A 15613-nucleotide genomic window follows, 5' to 3' on the forward strand; every position below is an offset into this window, starting at 1 on the left:
CAAAGACTTCCCTTCCCCTCTTGTTTTTTTTTTTTTCACGGGAAAAGAAGAAGCAAGTAAATGCACACAAAAAAGTTAAGCGCTGATGATAACGCAGAGAGCGCCTGAAACAAGGCTGTAGCGTAGTGAGCACTTCAGTAAAACTTTGTAAATGTGGAAAATATCTACTTTTCATGCATCAAAACTACAAGTTAAACCACAAAACGTAACTGTGAAGATATATATTTTTAATCATAGCCAAATAAAAAAATTTAAAACAATAAAATTTGATGTGTTATGTGTATTTAAAATCAGTCGGAAAATAGTCTGACTGCAAGTGAAGTATACAGCATTGTGATCATGCGCAGTGGAGCGAAGGCGCCGAGGAGCGCCAAATTGACCGGGATGAGAAAGGGAGGGGAGGAGCCCCCCTGCGAGTCCGCAGCAGTTTAAATTAATGTCAGCCTGCCTGATCGCAGTGAGAACAAACACGGCGTAGATAGCGAAAGTACTCGCTCGGCGCAACCTGCTGCAAGCCGCTGGCTACACTTTACCATGACTCGGCGGCCGAAAAACAGGTAAAAAGCAGATAAACTACTATAAACTCTCGTTTCTACTCACAGTTTTCCTTGTTATATGCAAGTTGTTCGCCTCCATTTATTGCTGTTATAAATGGAGCGTTTAAAGCGGCATATTTTCTACAGCGCTCACATGGCTTTTTTAAAAGTTAATTATCTGCTTTTTGTGCGGCTTGTGTGTGAAAGCCTCTGTGTTTTCTTGGCATTTGTTGATGGTGAGGTTGTCGCGCTCGCGCCAATGACAGGTGGTGGTCATCTGGCATGTGCGCTCCTCACTGCTGTCAGTGACACACACACACGCTCGCGAGTTAACGCCACGCTGTGAGCGAGATGGTGCGTGGACACCGGTGGAGCTGCGCTCAATAATCGCCTAATACACTTAATTAAAACAGCCTGCTTGTCAATATGTCAATATTTAAACGACAAAGCCCCTTTCGGATCTTATGTTGAATTAAAAAAAAAAGAAAAAAAAAGTTTTGAAGCAGTCATTGTTAAGCGCCTCTCGGTCTGCTGACCAGTGCCCAGCGGTTTAACGAAAACTGTTACTTTCGTTTTTATGTTTTTCTTTCTGTAAATTACATTGGTATTTGCATAAGAGGGCATTTCTAAACCCGGCTTGATTCAGTTTGCAAGTGTTGTGCAGCATCTCTGAATGTGAGGAGCGCACTCTGCTATTTTGGAAACTGCCCTTTCACAGCGTCCTCTGCAGCACCTGCGCTACGTTTTTCACGTATTACCCTATCCTATTTTCAGTTAAATTACTCACCGTAAATTGAATTGAATAGCTGTATAGAGTTTTCCCATATATTTATGCTGATTAACGTATATTACACTTGCATATGGAGAGTTTTTGTTCTGTTTTACAAAGTTCTTAGATTTAGAATATTAACGTGAAAGCTGCATAGTTTAATTTAAACGGAATTGCAAAGATCGATATTTTTTTAATTTTTATTTTTTACACAAACTTTAGTCAGCTTTGCTTATTCTATTGTGAATTGTCAACTAGCTATATTATGCAATGCTCTTTTAATGAAACAGCAGTTTGTATTTATTGCTTCAAACAAACACAATCATAAACCGTAGTTAATCATTAGGGTTAATTTGTGTACTTTTCAATAATGTTAATGCTGTTGATCATTCAGTCACACCTTATACATTATGAAAAAAGAAGTGGAATGAGGAAGATAATGCACAATAAATACCTCTCTCTCTCTCACACACACACACACACACACACACACACACACACACACACACACACACACACACACACAGTGGGATGTCTGTTCACCTGTTGCTCTTTTCCAAGCACCCTACCTGACTTCCACGTTAACATTGTTCATCAATCTGATTGGCTAACCAGTTCCTTGTGAGTGTGAGTGTGTGTGGGCGTGTGTGTGTGTGTGTGTGTGCATGCGTGCAAGACTGTGATGTACAATGCCGCGCAGGTCTGAACATGTTGGGGTCACAAAATGATGATCACACATGCCAATCCCAGTATCTGTGGAAACCAAAAACACTGGAACCTGTTCATCCTTCTCTGTTTCTCATTCCCTCCCTTTATCCCTCCCTCCCTTCAGCTTGCTGTTCTTCCCTCTTTCTTTTTTTTCTTTCTTTGCTTGTGAGTGTCTTGGCTCAAAGCCTGCACCCAAACCTTCAAGAATGACTGGTTCTCTGTTTTTGACACCTGATGAATACAGACTGGGTTTTCCTTTTTCTTTTTATTAACTCTCCAACGTGATGATTAGAGAGAGGCATGTTCATTCTTCCAGTATTTGCCTAATCTAATTTCTTACACTAAAGCTTTTTACACTGATTAAACTGGGTTGAAAAATAATTTTTTGTGTGTGTGTACATTCACAGTGTTTACAGTAGCGAGGAAGATGAGGAGGAGACAGATATGTACGAACATGACTATGACAGGACTCTCGCCAAAGTAGGGAAACGCCACCTTGGAAAAACGCGCTGGACTCGAGAAGAGGTATGCAAAAAAAGTTTAAAATTCCTATCTTTAGACAAACTAATGTCTGATTATTGCAGTGACAATCATATTTTGTCTTTTATTCAGGATGAGAAGCTGAAGAAACTGGTTGAACTTCACGGATCAGAAGATTGGAAACTAATTGCAAGTCTATTAGCTGTAAGTTAGAAATTGGGATGGAGGGCGATAGAGGGCATGCACAGGTAAAACATTTAAAGAAAAGACATCTAATTAAGAAGGGTCAGCATGGATCGGTCTTAACCTTGAGTAAAAATACTATTACAATTACTACAATGATTTTCACCTAACTGGTTACCAGTTATCAGCAACAAGTGGGGCAGGGGGCATGCTGCATTACTATGTCCTCAATACGTCTAAGGAAAATCCAGTCATGCCGACGCTCTCCCATTTATCTAATTCAAGGGCTGTAATTAGATCAATTAAAGCTTTTATTGTAAAAAGTCTGAAGGATTTTTGACTCATTTTAGTTGAGTGTTGGTAAAACAAATTTTTTCTCTAATACTTGGCTTGATTTGATTAACATGTGCAAGTTACTCTATTGCAACAGCAAAATGAAGTTGCCGTTTTCTCCCCAAATTCCCAGAATCGTACAGATGTGCAGTGCCAACACCGATGGCAGAAGGTTCTCAACCCAGAACTGATTAAGGGGCCCTGGACCAAAGAAGAGGACCAGAGGGTAAGAAAACACCACATTTTATGAGCCGTATTTAGCATTAAGGTCTATTTGAAGTGAACAGTTTTGACTCACAGGAAACGCGGTGTAAGAATCAAAAACAATTACTTTATGTTCCTGAGTGGTTATAGCAACAACTCTGAAGCAATTCAGCCATCTGCTGTTGCACATTTTAAAGGTGTAATTACACAACATATAACTTGGTTGGTCTTAATCAGTGGCATGTATGCATTGAGCTAATTCAAAGGAGTTATATTTCCACCCACATGCTGTCACTGTGATTATTAGCAGACAAGCTAAAGTTCCACTGGAAAATCCCTCACTGCTCACCAGCAGGTGCTCCGAGTCACCTCCACTGGTTAAATAGAAACCATGAATTATGTGCAACTTTCAAAGAGTTAAAGTAATTTCTCTTTTTTGTGTTTTCTCCCTCCCTCTGCCTATCATATCTTTACCTTTACTTCTCCCTCTGTTCCCTGTGATTACTCCATCCTTCCTCTTCCCCCATGCCCATCCTCTACTATTGACTTCCTTTTCACGTTGTTCCTCCTCCTCTTGTTGGCTTTGCACTTTTTGTTTCTCCCTTAAACACCAAAGGTGATCGAGCTGGTCCAGAAGTACGGAGCCAAGCGCTGGTCGGTGATCGCCAAGCACCTGAAGGGACGCATCGGCAAGCAGTGCCGCGAGCGCTGGCACAACCACCTGAACCCAGAGGTCAAGAAGACCTCGTGGACCGAGGAGGAGGACAGAATCATCTACCAAGCTCACGAGAAGCTGGGAAACCGCTGGGCAGAAATCGCCAAGCTGCTTCCTGGCAGGTGAGGCGGAGAATGAAGAAGGCTTTGGGGGAGTGGGAGGAAAAAGAGAAGCTGGATGAATCACGGAGCCCTTGCTGGTTAGCTGCGCAACGCTGCGGTTAGGAGGCCGAAACAGGACATTTGAGAAGGCAAAGCAAAATGAGAAATAGGCATTGACTGTAGGGTAGGTTGACTTTTATTGAAACAAATGTGTAGAAAAGAATATCAACAGATAAAGAGATAGCTCTAAGATTATTGTAATTGCTGTGTTCTGATAACTTTATCAACTACACGCATGGGCTTGTGTGTTTGACTGAGACTTTGTTTATCTGTGTCAGCCCGCATGTGTCTGTGTTGATAATATGTCTGGAGCACAACTTTCGGACACGGGTCTCAGTAGGTCGTGGGTGTGTTAAATAAAACATCGCTCATTTAATCCATGTTTTCCTTGCAACATGCAGGACTGACAACGCCATAAAGAACCACTGGAATTCCACCATGAGGCGAAAGGTTGAACAAGAGGGCTACCTTCAGAGCACATCGAAGAACAGCAACTCCTCACTGTCCATGAACCACGGCTACACCAAGACCACCAATCACGTCATGAGCTTCCCCTACCACTCACCGAGCCACGCACAGCTGCCTCATGGGACCTACAACTACATATCTGAAACACACAGAGTAAGTCAACTTCAAATTTTGGAGCAAATATAAAACGGCCAAAAAAAAAAAAAAGCGACGTCCTGAAATAAAATAATAACATAATGTCTTTGCTTGATTCAACAGCTGCCATTTCCGATGGCTCTGCATTTAAACATCCTGAACATTCCCCAGCACGGGACTGCTGCTATACAAGTAAGAACTTTAAACAACCTATGATAACAATTTTCATTAATATCTTTAAGCAACATGTCAGTCGTATGGTGGTCATTTTCTCATTAAGTTGCCTGTATAAGATAAAATTTACGGTTTTATATAAAGATAAAAAATAATAATAATAATCTCTGAAATTGTTTTAAGTGTCTAATTAATCTAAATCTGTAAAAAGTTTGCCTTAATAGCCGAAAAGTGTAAGAGTCCTCTTTCAGCCAGTCGACTGGCAGTGCCCAGCAACACAGCTGTTCTAGTCTGTGGTCCATAAGGCCGGAGAAAACACAAGTCGCTCCAGAACTTTTCTCATTAAAAGGACATTAAGGTGTAAAATTTAGCCGTTTTGAAACTTTGACTCTTTTAAACCAGCCCACGTTTATCTGCAAGTCCTCCTGCAGTTTACTTCAATTTGATTCAATTAATTTCATTTATAAAACACCTATTTTATCGGAGGTAATACACTCCAAGAGAAACTAGCCCACTTTAATAGCATCAAATAATATAGAACCCAAGTGAATCCAAATTCACTAAATATTCACCCAAATATTTTGTCACATGTTATCCAATTAAACACAACAATTATACTAGTAAAATTAGGTCATGTTTTTTATATTAAAATAGTGCTATATTGTCTAATAATATAAAAAACTGTTTTAAAAAAGGTTTTTTTGTTGTTCTTCTAATTAAAATATGAAGAAAATAATATCAAATTAACCCCCTGCTGCTGTGTATGTCTCATAAAAAAACATCTGCAGCACTTCATTGGTGTCCGATGCATATTTGTCACATTTCCACATTAGCAAAAGACCTGGGAATTTGTAACTTACACATGCCACCTGCGTGTTCACTTGCTATCACTGCAGTCTGGGAAGCAAATATAGGAATGTTCTAATTTGTTCCCCCAATGCCAACTTCTTTCTAGAGACACTATGGTGATGAGGATCCTGAGAAAGAGCAGAGAGTAAAAGAGATCGAACGGCTGCTCATGGCGACAGAGAATGAGCTGAAAATCCAGCCATCCCTATCAGTAAGTCAAGACGTTTGTCTGGGTGTGAAATTGTGACAGCACAATTTATGCGTGTGTATTTTTGACCCTGTCTTTGAGGACAGTGGTCGGACGTGTGTATTTGCGTGAATAAGGAGGAGGAAACATCTGGGGGGTTTGTTTCTGCAAAAGTGATGAAACAGGACCTTATCACTATTTCTCTACTGTGTGTGTGACCCCTTGTGCAACTTTCGTCTGCTCAACACTTCTGTTGCTTTTTAATTTAAAGTTCCCTTTCTTCTTCTCTTTTTTTGTGTTATTTGTTAAGCACTTATTCACATTTGATTTCCATGCATTTTTGCCCCTCAACCTCACTTTTTTTTTTTTTTTTCCACTTCTCCAGATGAATTTGAGTTTTCCGTCTTGGGCCACCCAGAGCTCTTTGACCAGCAGTTTGGATGGTGCTGCCACGTCTTTATCACACTTCCAGACCGCTGCCCCGGCACTGCCTCTTGACCAGAGCTGCCTACCTGAAGAAAGTGCCTCAGCAACACGGGCCAGCAGCACTGCCGGCAGCCATCACAGCAGCCCGACATTCACAAACGCAATCCCTGACTTCATGGAATCCGTCATTGATTCCGTAAGTTTCTGCATTACCATTAAAGAAGCATACAGTACATGTTCCTGCATAGAACTGTTTCCATAGGAAAGGCAAGGCGTGAGAATTTGCTGTGAAGATTTTCTTAGTCTTGGGTCTTGACCCATATTTCACTGCCCTATTTCCAGAGCCTCCCCTTAGAGGGCGAAGGCACTACCAGTCGCTTCTTGGATCTGGAAACAGGCAGGGTCATCTGCTCAACTCCAAAGTCCTTACCAGTCAGAAATCTTCCCTTTTCTCCCTCGCAGGTAGTTAAAATAGTTGAAAGTGATCAGAATCCGTCTAATCACCAACCTGTCTTCCCACAACAACACGAATCATTTAGATCTAGTGTTTCTCACCTTGATCCGCCTCCAGTAGTGTCACCACTCTTTTTTTTTTTTTCCTTAGATGTCATTTTTTAATCCAAGTTCTTTCCACCCTCAAGGACAATCTGTTTTAAGACTTTGACTAACTCGTTTTCTCTCGTCTGTTTCGCAGTTTCTCAGCCAATCTATGAGTCCAGAACACTCCGATGACAGTCTGCGAATGAGCATGGCTGTAGACACCAAGCCTCTTATCGATCACTCTATTAGGCCACAGAAAGAGAATGAAATGTACGTACAGTTGAACTTTTATCATTTTAATGTACAGATTTGACCATGCGTCTCTTTTCAATCACTGTTTATGTTTTCCTTCTCAGATTCCGGACTCCAAACATTCGTCGATCGATCCTGGAGTCGAACCCTCGTACACCCACTCCTTTCAGATCAACTTTGGGCCTTCACGGATCTCTCAAACTACAGGTGAGGGGAAAATAAAACCAGTGTGTGAATTCCTGTCACTTTAAGTACTTTTGCACAAGCTTGTTTTGAATGAAAAGATTTATTGACATAGTGGTCTTTTTTATTATAGAGTCCAACTTTGGAGCAGCAAATGGTTGAGTCTATCAAACAAGAACCAATGGAATGTGCCATTGACCAGCCTCCCCTTAAGAAGATAAAACAAGAGGTACTTTCCACACATCCTAATGACGTACACTCCTACAACAACAACAAAAAATAAATGCAATAATCTTCACGCTATAAAGACAAATGTAGAAGGTTAGGTGTGTATGTTTTGAAAACTTGTCAAAAGTTTTATTTTGGTTTTCTCCTGTTATCTTTAATGCAAATATGTGCAAACAGTTTGCATGAAGTCTGTTTTCCTGCTTGCAAGCATTTGTGATCAGCACGTCGGTTGCATTGTTTTGTGGTTGTATGATCATGTGCGCTGTATGACATGGATGTGTTTCGGTGCTAAGGTGGAATCCCCGTGTGAGAGGAGCCCCTGCATGCAGTGGGAGGGACAAGAACTTAACACACAGCTTTTCTCCCCCAACACCTCCGCACAGGAAGTACCTGTAAGTCCACATGTGAGTTTACGACACTGAAACCTTGCAACTTTGATTACTCAAATGTTATCTATAACCTCATAAGAATTTTCATACTGATTTTGTTTCTTAACTTTTTGTCAGGATCTACTTACTAGCTCATTACTAAGTGAGGATGGACACAAGCCCTACCATCTTCCTCACAGAGACATGAACAGCCCACTACAGGTATGTAAATTAAGCTCATCTAGTAAATAAATTACAGTTTCTTAAATAAAATAGAGAATTTATTATGCACAAAAACTGTTTCGGTACAACCACGAAATAATAAAAATCAAGTCTGCCTTACTGGCTGCACTCTGAAAATTTTGTTCTAACAGTTTTCCTATTGATTAAGTGGATGAAAACTTAGAACTCCTTAACTTTTAAGTTTATAAACACATCGAGTAACATTATGTACTAAAGCGCTTTTTTGAAAGTTGGAAAGATGGGGACAATCCTTTGTATTTGAGTTGGATAACAGAACTGCTGTTAAAGCACCTGCAGCATATTTCTTTTTTTATATGTTGAAGTGTTCAGAACAAAATTTTGAATCTATCAAGACCGATGAGAAAAACGAACATTGGTATTGCTGAGAAAAAGCCTGATCGGCGCATCTTTAACATGTTGCCTACAAAGCTATGTTTGTTTTTTTGACCTCTGTCTATGCAATGATTTTGTAAATTTGTTTATTTGTGACAAATAAGGAGCATATCAAGTTTTATTAATCAGTCTCTTCTAAACATTTCACGGTTGAACCACAACAGAATAATGTCTGAAAACGAAATTATTCTATTATAACTTCTGCATGCACACATTTAACTCATTCATAATAAATAATGTAAGCACAAAAATATGAATATGAGTTTGTATAAAGATACTCATCAGTGTCATTCTTTCCTTCTCTTCCACAGCAGCAGCAGCAGCTCAGTTCTTGGGAACCAGCTACCTGTGGGAAGACAGAGGAACACATTTTGGCCTCTGAGCAGAACCACAAGTACATCAACACTTATCCCACAAGGACACTGGTGATGTAGACAATGGAGAGAGGCACAATACAAAAGAGAGCGGGGGGCAACGCTGATCTGTAAACGTCAACACTCCCTGCGTTGGACTCAGCTTCGCAGGTTTTTAAAATATTTGTTGTGGTACAACAGTTGGGAGAGGCTTTTATGCCATTTGTGTTTTTACACTCAAACTTGTTGGATTTCAACCAACCAAAGACTAAACACGTTTATTTTTTTTTTTTTTACCTTTTAAGTAGAATTTGAGTTTTGTTTTTATATATATATATATCTACAGTATATATATATCTATATCTATATACAGATATAGATATATATAAATTGTCCATCCTTTTTTGTCTGCTTTATGTTTTTATAATTGTTGTATTATAAATGGGAAAAGGTTTGCGTTGGGCTGTATTATTGGTTACAAATTTTGATATTAATATAAAGAACAAGTTAATTTATTTGTTTGTTTGTTCCTGTTTGTTTTTTTTTTTGTTCCGGATTATGACTATGTAATTGTTTTACAATCCACCAATTGAGCAGTGTTGTAATTCTAAGTATTTAAGCCCTGTTAGCATTATCATACATCCAAAAGGCATAATAAGAATTTCCAAACTGACCTTTGAATTTTACTCTTGAAATTATTTAATTTTTTCTAAAGGGTATGTGGTTCTGCTGAAAATTTCAAGTGTTTGGTCATATAAACACTTAAGAACTGTTACGTTTGTTCTTACATAAATCTGGCCAACTGTAGTATTACCACATTTGGATCTTTATTTCACCAAGAAATATGTTTTCATTTCAAATTACGATGCATTTCTGGCTTTTACATTGGGACAAATGTATGAACAAATGAATATGTTTATGGAAAGAGATAAATAGAGACTACACTATGCATTTCAAAATCTGAAATGAGCTTCACCGAGTAAGAGTAAAAACCAAGCTGCTCTTGACTTTCTGTAAAATGAAAGAATTAAACACTGATGTTTTTATATCCTACTACAAACAAAAGCCCTCTTGAAACTTTTGTATCAGTTAAAAAGAAAACTTTTGATAGTTTTGTATTGTTTTTGTAAAGTGTACTTCATCAGCATTTGTTTTCATTCAGAGATTCAAGGTAGCCTTTGTCAAACACTTAACAGATGTTTTTTTTTATACCTATGCCTTTTTTGATACTAGCTTTGGACTTTTTTATGAAAGCATTTATAGATGCCAAGTTTTCATGTTTTTATACTTTTGTATACCGCCAAGCAAATAAAGTGTGCTGTTTTTATTAAATATTTGTGTTATTGACTGTTATTTGTGTGGACATTTGAAGTTATACATTAGTAAAATAAAACAATTCAGAGACAACAGTATTTCCATATGTCTAAGTTGGGAAATATTGTAAAAGTCTCATAATTGTCTAAAGTCATCTCTCTGTAGTAAATTAATGATTCCTGATCTTGTGTTTCTAAAGTGCGACCTGATCCGTAGTATTCAAATTTCTGTCAGCTGTGTAGTATTCAAATACCTTCTCCACATTTTCCTTCATTCGGTCTTGTCGATACAAAGGTTTGTTGTCATAAAACCGTGTAGTGCATATCATAAAACTTTTTCTTCCTTCTACTGTTCACTAATAGGTTGGACCGTTTATCAAGCAGAAAATAGGCAAATATTCTCAACCGTTGCATTTTTTTTTTTAAAATGAGGATAAGAGGACACCGCATGTGTGCAAAAGCAGATGTTTAGCATATTCTCATCTCCCTCACATAGAGGCCGCTAACACGTGTGGCCATGACCATAAGAAATGTGAAAAAGTATAAAACACACATGCTCAAACCTATGAGTTCCACATTCAGTCTCTTGAGGAGACTGTCCTTCCTGTGAGGGCTAGTAACCTAAGGGGCCCTGACTCAGTCCAGTAGCTATATTTACACCCCCTCCCCTCCGCGCTCCCTCCAGCCATCTGCACACCCACCTCGCCCTGATCCACCACGCTGCCCTCAAATATAGATTCCTATCTCAAGCTGAACTCTCAGAGGGACACATAAACAGAAATGACATTCATGAAGACGGACACTTTTGGCAGGAACTGTGATATTTAAGGCAGGCACCAGACAAAATAGTTTTATCATGAGTGTAATAATCATTGTTGACATTTATCTGTCGATCAGAATTGACAAACTTACGTACAGTAATATCAAAAATACATGGTAAGAGCTCATCCATACCCTAAGCGTACTAAGATAATATACAAAATGTTCAAACTATGCATTTGAATATTTGTGCAAAGACAGATTATGTCCAAGAATATGTAAACCTGTGCAAATAACATTAGCGTTGTAAACATTATTAGGTTATTTGGGAGCTGTGGTGGTTATGCAGGCTTACAGATACTGGGAGGAACAACCTATAATGATGCTACTTTGTGTATTTGGGATGTAGCAGCCAGCCACTAAAGAGCCTCCAGTTCTACAGCGGGATCAAATTTAACTAAAGATTTTCTCTTTTGTTAAAGTTCTCTTTTCTCCCACTACTTGCACTGAGTTGAAGGAACATACATATTATGACAGAGCTGGCTTTCCCTATGAAGTCATCTAACTGTTTACTTTGTTGATAAGCTTCTGCTCCAGCAGACCACACCATAGCAGACGACTGATTCCACCACAGAGACCGAAAAATATATCATTAGGATTCCCTTTGCACTCCATGAGACCTCAGACATTGTTCATTTTTGTATGTTTCTTTCAAGTCAATACCTTCAAGAACTACTTTTTACTGAAATTACAGCGGCAAAACTTTTGCAGCCAAAGCTTCTGCCAGCTTTGGTCATCTGACTGAAAATTTCATTGTTTTTTTTGTTTGTTTGTTTAGTTTTTTTTTCTCCATAGCAGATCAATCTTAGTGAGATTAGTTAGAGATAATCTGAACATCAATTTTTGAGAATTGCTACAGTTTTTGATTTATTTTCTTAAGTCCTACTGGGCCATTTAACTCTTGTACGTATCTTTTTGACCATTTCATTTTAGCTCTGGCTGTATGTTTCTGGGTGTTGTCCTGCTGCAAATTAAACCTTTGCCCCAGTTCAATGTTTTGTTTTTTTCCAAGACATTTTTATGCATTAGTTCTATCTTCACATCAGGTCTGACCAGCTTTCCTTTCTCTTGTGAAAAAAATGCATATCCAAACCGCCATGTTCCACAGTTAAAGTTTTCTGCCACACAACGTTTTGCAAAAGTTCAATTTTACCTTCATCTGGCAAAATTATTTTCTTCTACAGGTTTGTGTGTTCTTATGACTTTATTTCAACACTTTATTCTCTTCTGCTGCTATTCTTTATACTGATCTATCACAAAAAATCTGACTGAACCATATTAAAATTTGTGGTTCATATGTGACAAAATGTGTAAGAGTTTCACAAGGTACTCTAGGGCACTGTAGGTTAAGTTGGATCAGTTTTGGCTCAACTTGATAGCTTTGAAATCTTCTGTCACTGAATGTGGTTTTGTGTCTGACTGGGTGTGTGTGTCGGCATGCGCGTGCGGGCGGGCGTGTGTGTGTTATAGTAAGAGGAAAGAGCAAGAAGCAGACTTTCACATTGGGAATTTCACCATCTTCTGCTTCACCCCCCTCACTCAAAAAAGACCCCAAACCTCATGAGATTCACAAACACCTGCTTCCACTCTCTGAGCTGACAGCTGCCTCTGTGTGTGAGAGTGTGTTGAGAAGATTGTGGTGTATTGACAAAAACAATGTAAAATTATATGTTTATAACAGTCCACTAACAATATAGTAGATTGGGAAATGTTTCTCAAAGATAACTTGTGGAAAAGAAGCTTACACCTCGCAGGTCATTACTCCATGTAATGCAATAAAAGCTTAAAAAAATTCAAGATTTGTGTTATACTAACAGCACCTTATAACTGTCACTTTTCGAAAAGGTTCGAATGATGATGCAAAACGTTGTGAACTTGGCCACAGGTCACCAGTGGCAGAAAGTAATCTCACATTTCAGTTGTTCAGGTGTTTCTCAATTAAATGGACTCAAGTCAAAGCAGAAGTTCGCTTTCACTACTATTGCTTTTCATTCCATCCTCCTTTCCCTTTTCAAATCAAACATGTCTGTTGCAAGCAGATTGGCTCATAAATTCAGTTTACGTGTCACAATAGATTTATAGTCGGATGTTGCAGAAATGGCGGGCTCCTGAGCACAAAAAACCCCACTTGTGCCATGTATTCACAAGGTAGGGCCCTAGTGCCCCGGCCACTGCAGAGCAGACTCTGGGCTGATTTCTTTATTCCCTGGCTGATGTTGTGGTCGCACATATTCAGGCGAGGGCAGCCGCTCCCTGCTGGCAGCGGTCAGGTAAGAGGGCCGGGCGGGGGCTGGGCAAGCCTGATAACTATATGCGCTCTTCCATGTTACAGAGATGGGGAGAAAAAAACACAGAGGTCAAAGCACAAAAAACCAGATGAAAGGACCAAAACAAAAACAAAAACAAAAAACAAAAAAAACCCAAAATAGATGGTCAGTTGGTCTTTCTGTAATTTTATTCCTTGCAAATTTGTGTGAACATTTTGCCCTTCATATTAATGAAATCTTCCATTAAAGATCAATTAGATTTTTTGGAAACTTTGCATTGAAATACATAAAACATCCGGACATCCGATTGTTGCGTCTGTTGAGTGTGAGACTTTAAAAAAAGTGCATAAAATGTAATTCTCCATCAATTCTCAACCATAATCCATACCAAAAAAACCCCAAAAAACTAAAATAGGTTTATGACTCGGGTTTCTTTATAGAGTCAGACGTATACATCGTTTTGCTAAATTAAAAATTGACCTCTGTTCATTTTTTTTACTTAATTATGCTTAATAAGAGGAGAAACAAAGGTCCAAACTGCTCACTTCTTGGGAAAAAAAACAAATAAAATCATGCAGTTTTGTATGTAAGGATAATGATGTCTGGCTCTCTCTCTCTGTACAGCTGCTCAACGTGTGGTTTAAATACCTGTGATCATGTTAGTGTTGTTGAAATATATATGAGATATTTGACATCTTTCATAGAAAAATGTCAAGTCTATTGTGAAATACTTTTAAGTCTGTATTTTAAGAAATGCAATGTCAATGTAACAGCTGTCACAGCTCATTTTAAGTGCTGCAATATTTGAGACGCTCAAGTTGAACCAAATTCAATCATGAACTGCTTCATTTAATGATATGTTAAGTAATTGCAAAATATATTTGCAACTTTCTAGAGAATTAAACAAAAGGGAGATTTTTAGGCATTGTTTCAACATTTGTGACGCACGGTGTATGAGGCAGAATAGAAACCTTCAGCGGTTAGTTTGCTTTCCTTAATTTTAAAATCCTGGAAACCTGACTTTTGGGTCTGCTTGTACTGTAAATGTATTTACAGTACAAATGCTAAATGGGTCAATGTTTTGTAAAATATTGCCTTATATAAATCTAACTATATAAGTGCTGTATTTTTCACAGCACACATGCACTTTTCACAGAATGCATGAAACAGTCTAATGTTTCATGCATTCTATGAAAAGTGATCAGTTCTTGTAAAACAAATTAGCCGGTCCACCTGTTGCTTAGGCTGCGGTTGGTTCGCAGGTAACACTCAGTAAAACTGCTAACAAAGAAACAACCAGATTTTGTTGTTGTTTTTTTATGTCCTCTACATTAAAAATTGGACATCAAGACACCATTTAAAGTGTATATACTTAAATGAAAAACTAAATCATTAATTCATTTACTTTATTTTACATATTATACAAAGGAGTGTAAATTGTATTCCTTTCCAGACTGCTGGCAAATAAACAAGTACTAGCACACATGACTTTATGAGTCCATATAGAATGTAGCAGCATAAAGTAATCTAGGTATTTAAATAAAAAATATAAATGCATCAAGCTGTACAAAAACAAGAAGCACAAATTTGTCTCCTAAAATTCCTCAAACTTTGTGCCAGATTTACAGAAGAACCAAAGGTTTTGATTTTTTGGCTGTGGTGATGATGATCAAATTCGCTACATTTCAAATTCCATGCAAATTATCCAAGAAAGTAAGACAAATGCACAGTAAATAAAGAAAAAATAAACATGAACAATGAAAGATTTTGTGAGCATGAACATATTTAACTTATATTTGAATTAGGACAATATGAGAAACGAAATATAAATATAGTGTTTCAGTCAAGATGATGAAGATGATACAGTGTCTCTGTTTGGCTGCAACCATTACACACGGATAGTGCATACTGTAATTTACTTCCAATCATAAAGTCCACATGCATGCATGCACTCTCACATACACCAAACCTACTTGATTGCACAGATATGCACTGTAACGTGGATTGAGAGTGACTAAGCGGGTATCGGGGGGTGAGGGGGGTATGGGTGGTTGTGAGAGTAAGCACACACACATACAGAAAGGAAGAAAAGGAGATACACACATGCACTCATGTAAACACATACACACAGTGAGATGGTGAGTGGTGCTGAGGAGATTAGACTGCTGCGTAACAGTTGGGTCCTCTCTGATTTGGCTGCCTTTCGTTTGGCCGTTTGTTTGTTGTTCTTCTTTCAGGAGCAAAAAATGGATAGATGAGTGTGTGTGCTGCAGATAACTCAAAACAACAACTGCAAACATTTCGGAAAGTGGGTCAGGGCTGTCCA

At 38.5% G+C, this 15613-nt stretch overlaps 1 protein-coding gene across 4 annotated transcripts; it reads left to right on the forward strand.

Moving 5' to 3' along the window:
- The first annotated feature begins 424 nt into the window (after positions 1–424).
- On the forward strand, positions 425–10220 carry myb (v-myb avian myeloblastosis viral oncogene homolog). Of its 4 annotated transcripts, none has more exons than XM_028040864.1 (15): positions 425–557; positions 2421–2538; positions 2626–2697; positions 3143–3235; positions 3830–4050; positions 4491–4710; positions 4816–4884; positions 5822–5926; positions 6288–6524; positions 7023–7138; positions 7225–7327; positions 7437–7532; positions 7825–7935; positions 8038–8121; positions 8847–10220. In XM_028040864.1, exons 1-15 carry the CDS (start codon positions 535–537, stop codon positions 8967–8969), a joined length of 1791 nt encoding a protein of 596 aa, XP_027896665.1. In that variant the 5' UTR covers positions 425–534; the 3' UTR covers positions 8970–10220. The 4 variants fall into 4 exon arrangements, with proteins under 4 accessions (XP_027896665.1, XP_027896667.1, XP_027896668.1 ...); XM_028040866.1 differs by having other exon boundaries at positions 8850–10220; XM_028040867.1 differs by having other exon boundaries at positions 7825–7923.
- Positions 10221–15613: the final 5393 nt, after the last annotated feature.

Source organism: Xiphophorus couchianus, chromosome 15 (assembly GCF_001444195.1).
Source record: "Xiphophorus couchianus chromosome 15, X_couchianus-1.0, whole genome shotgun sequence".
Classification (NCBI taxonomy): domain Eukaryota; kingdom Metazoa; phylum Chordata; class Actinopteri; order Cyprinodontiformes; family Poeciliidae; genus Xiphophorus; species Xiphophorus couchianus.

Coding starts and splice junctions, on each gene's coding strand:
- myb (XM_028040864.1), top strand. CDS start 535: ATGACTCGGCGGCCGAAAAACAG. Junction 2,698..3,142: donor TAATTGCAAGTCTATTAGCT/GTAAGTTAGAAA, acceptor CCAAATTCCCAG/AATCGTACAGATGTGCAGTG. Junction 7,533..7,824: donor TTAAGAAGATAAAACAAGAG/GTACTTTCCACA, acceptor TTCGGTGCTAAG/GTGGAATCCCCGTGTGAGAG.